The following is a 3,979-nucleotide window of genomic DNA, read 5'->3' as shown; positions in this document are numbered from 1 at the left end:
CCCCCCAAATTCCCACCAAGAGCCGGGAATGTCACCCTCCCCCTCATGACACCCTCACCAAGAGACCCTCAGCCCCCTCAGGACGCCCCAAATATCACCAAGGACCCCTCAAAGCCCCCTCAGGACCCCACAAATTTCACCTAAGACCCCTCAGAGCCCCCTCAAACCTCACCAAGAGCCGGGAGTTTCACCCTCCCCCTCATGACAGCCTCACCAAGCGACCCTCAGCCCCCTCAGAACCCCTCCAAACCTCCCCAAAGACCCCTCATCACCCCCTCATCGCCCCCCAACCCCTCAGAGCCCCCTGAGGACCCCCATTCCCCCCATTCCCCCCCTTCCCCGGGCGTGTCCGCGCGTGTGGGGGGCGTTCCCGGGGCCGGGTGCCGGGGGGCTGTGGGTGGGCGGCCCCCCCGTACTCACACCTCCAGGATGCGGTCCCCCTTGCGCACCCCGGCGCGGTCGGCGGCCCCTCCGCCCAGCACGGCGCTGACGTGCTGCAGCGGCGCGTACAGCTCGCCGTTGATGCTGCGCAGCTGCCCGCCCTCGCTCACTTGGCCGCGGACGTTGAAGCCGTAGCCGGACTCGGACTTGACGATGCGGACGACGCGGGGCCCGCCCGGGGGACCCTCCCCGGCCCCGTTCCGCGCCCCCGGCCGCGCTTCGCCCTCCTCGTCCGCCATCTTGGCCTCCGCGCACGGCGCGCGTCACGAGACCGGGCCCGCGCCGGCCGCCGTAGGGACGCGGCCACCCCCGCCCACCGCGCCGCGGGGCGCGATGGGAAATGGAGTCCGCGGAGCGGCCGAACGCCGTTAGAACGGCCCGGGCCGCGGGGGGTGATGGGAAATGTAGTCCCGGGAAGGGGGGAGGAGGGGAGGGCGCGGCGCATGCGCTGTGGGCGTGGGAACGGGGGTGTTGCCATGGGAACGGGGGCTGTTGTCATGGGAAGGGGGGGCTGTTACCATGGGAACGGAGGGGTTGTTACGGTGGGATTGGGGGTTACGGGTGCTTTGGGATCGGGGGGTTGTTACCATGGGAACGGGGGGGTGTTACCGTGGAAATTGGGGTGTGGGCATGAAAAGGGGGGGCTGCCATGGGAACGTGGGGGCCGTGGGTGTGGGAACGGGGGTGTTGTTGCCATGGCAACGGGGACTGAGAGGGTGGGGACAGCGAGTCGTTGACATTGGAACGGGGGACTGTTGTCACGGAAATGGGGGACAGTTTACATGGAAACAGGAAGGGGATTCTGTGTGGTGATGTCACTGGCATGACGTCATGACTGTGAAATCACGTGTGTGACGTCACACTGACACAAGGCAGCAGAGGGGCCCCAGCATTGGGTTGGGGGTCAGCACCAGGCCTGGGGGATGTGGGACTTGGGGAGGGGTCCCTGGGGGTCATTGCTGGGGCTCAGGGGTGTCACCTCCAGGGCCAAAGGGGTCCCAGGGGTCCAGGGGGCTTGGGGTGCCACGGGCAGAAGTGGCACTGCTGCTGTCACTGTCACCGGTGCTGGCACTGTCACCGACTTCTCCATGGTGACATCCCCGAGCTCACCCCTCCCCCATCACGGTGGCGACCGCCGTCGTGTCACTACGGGGGGGGGACAGGGACAGGGACCCCCACCCGGGCCATGTCACCCTCCTCACCCCCCCTGAACTRTCCCCTGGTGTCGCCTCCCATGAGAGGCCCCTCCCCGGTGACAGAAAAGGGAAATAAAGAGAGGAAAAAAAGCCAAACTGGGGGAGGGGAAGGTTTGGGGAACCCCGAAAAAGGAGAGCGTTGGGGAACCCCCCAAAAAAGGAGTGGGGGGATGGAGGAGATTTGGGGAATCCCAAAAAATGGGGGAGGGGGTCAGCAGAGCCCTTCCTGCTCACCTGAAGGGGCTTTTGTGTCACAGCCCTGGGGAGGGGACACAGGGACAGAGGGGACAACGGTCCCTTGGGACCCCCCACCCATGCGGACCCCCATTCCTGGACCCCCCAATTCCCTGAGCCCCCCACTCCTGGGACCGCCATTGTCCCTGYTGTGTCCCCAGTGTCCCACCATGTCGCCACCATGTCCCTGCTRTGTCCCCACCATGTSCCACCATGTCCCAGTATGTTCCTGCTGTGTCCCCACCGTRTCCCYGCAGTGCCACCCCGTGTCCCCAGGCTGTCCCCACCCCGCTGTCACCCAGCCCCCACCCGGTGCCACCACCCCGCGGGGATGAGATGTAAATCCTCTTCCTTCCCCTTTATCTCGAGAGCCACGCGCTGGGGACAGGTGGCCCCGGCACCGTGGGACAGCCACTCCGAGAGCCACCGCGCTGGGKACAGGTGGCCCTGGCACCGTGGGACAGCCAGSCGGGCTGTCCGGGGACACTGCGATGGCCGGGGACACCGGGATGGCCGGGAAGGTGGCGCTGCTCCTGTGGGGTGAGTGAGGCAGGGACCGGTGGGGAGGGGACACCGAGGGGGTTGCGAGGTCCCCTGATGTCCCCAAGGCCAGCAGAGCCAGTGGGGGACAGAGCCAGTGGCCCCACAGTGTGACCGAGGCTGTGGGGTGGCCGTGGGGACAGGGGCTGTGGGGCTGGTGGGGGTGACGGGTGTCAGCACGGGGTGGCCATGGTGTCACCATGGGGGGGTTTGCAGTGTCCCCATGTCCTGCCTCAGCCTGGGGTGGCCTCTGGGTCCCCATCCCCAGATGAGATCTCTGTGCCACCCCAGTGTCCCCACAGGGACAGTTTGAGGACAGCCCCCACACCCTGTCCCCCGGGTGCCGCTGTCCCCACAGTGCCACCCCCAGCCAGCCCTGTCCCTTCTCCCTTCCAGCCCAGACCCTCGGCCTCGCTGGTGAGTCCTCAGGGGATGCCGTGTCCCCACCCTGCTGTCCCCACCCTGCGGTGGCCCTGCCAGGCTGCTGTCCCCTGTCACCCGCAGGCTCCCAGAGCACCCAGATCCTCGTGGAGCCCCCCTGGACACCGGCGGTGCGGTGGGACCGGGTGACACTGACCTGCCAGGGGTCGGGGACTTCTGGTGACACCATCTGGCGCAAGGATGGGAAGTACTGGTACATGAAGGGACGTGACCGCATCACTGTCACCCAGACTGGCACCTACCGGTGTCACAGACCCGGCTCTGGGCTCAGCGCCCCCGTGAGCGTCTCAGACGGTGAGGGGGGGTTGGGTGTCCCCACCTTGTCACCCGCGGGGACCCCGAGGGCTCTGGGTGGGCTCAGCTTTTGGGGTCACACCCCTCGTGTGACGACAGCCGATTCCCTGCTCACGGGGACATCCCAGAGCAGCCCAGTGCGATGGGACCCCCCTGTTGGAATTGGCTGCGTGACCCAAAGGGGGGTCCCGGTGATATTGGGACCTCCCAGACCCTTCCAGCGTGACAGGTCCCCACTGTCCCCCAGACTGGCTGGTGCTGCAGGTGCCAGCGCGGGACCTGCTGGAAGGGGACACGGTGACACTGCGCTGTCGGGGCTGGAACAACAAATCGGTCAGCATGGTGCGATTTTACCGGGAGAAGGATGAACTATCGGGGGTCATCAAGGGGACAGAGCTGTCCCCGCCTGCCCTGCAGCTGCACCACAGCGGCCGCTACAGCTGCGGGGGCTGGGTGAGCTACGCGCTGCGGGAGTGGTCGAAGAAGTCAGCACCGGTGACAGTGACAGTGAAGGGTAAGTGCCACCCTGTCCCTCCCCGACACCAAAGACTCCCACACCCCTTCCCCAGGCTGGGGACTGTCCCCTCTTCTCATCCCCAGAGCTGTTCCCGGTGCCGGTGCTGGAGGCTCCCCCCGAGCTCACCGAGGGGTCCCCCCTGAATCTCAGCTGCCTCAGCACCCCCAGCCCCCTGCGGCCCCGAGCCCCCCTCCTGCACCTCTTCTACCGGGACGGGCGGGTGCTGGGGGAACCGCAGGGGTCCCCGTGGCTCCTGGTGCCCGCCGCGGGGGTCTCGCACTCGGGGGATTACAGCTGCGAGGTGCGCTCCGAGGGG

At 67.4% G+C, this 3,979-nt stretch overlaps 2 protein-coding genes across 2 annotated transcripts in view; one reads left to right on the top strand and one right to left on the bottom strand.

Moving 5' to 3' along the window:
• LOC130587192 (sorting nexin-27-like) overlaps positions 1–719 on the bottom strand; it is a gene marked incomplete at its 3' end in the record, with an annotated part of 21,449 nt that extends 20,730 nt beyond the window's left edge. Inside the window, exon 1 of the mRNA XM_057388157.1 lies at positions 421–719. Within this exon, the coding sequence (XP_057244140.1) occupies positions 421–680 (260 nt within the window). The remainder of the gene's footprint in view (positions 1–420) is intronic.
• Positions 720–2,362: 1,643 nt separating this feature from the next.
• On the top strand, positions 2,363–3,973 carry LOC130587191 (Fc receptor-like protein 3; the record flags this gene model as incomplete). The annotated part of the gene is made up of 5 exons (XM_057388156.1): positions 2,363–2,411; positions 2,703–2,828; positions 2,916–3,146; positions 3,394–3,660; positions 3,747–3,973. Coding segments are annotated over exons 1-5 (900 nt in total), but the record flags the coding sequence as incomplete, so codon positions are not given.
• Between the last annotated feature and the right edge of the window lie 6 nt (positions 3,974–3,979).

Source organism: Malurus melanocephalus, unplaced genomic scaffold, assembly GCF_030028575.1.
Source record: "Malurus melanocephalus ecotype Western Australia unplaced genomic scaffold, MMel_1.1 scaffold_1621, whole genome shotgun sequence".
Classification (NCBI taxonomy): Eukaryota; Metazoa; Chordata; class Aves; order Passeriformes; family Maluridae; genus Malurus; species Malurus melanocephalus.
The sequence above is the reverse complement of the archived record's forward strand: the minus strand, read 5'-3'. Positions and strand labels throughout refer to the sequence as shown.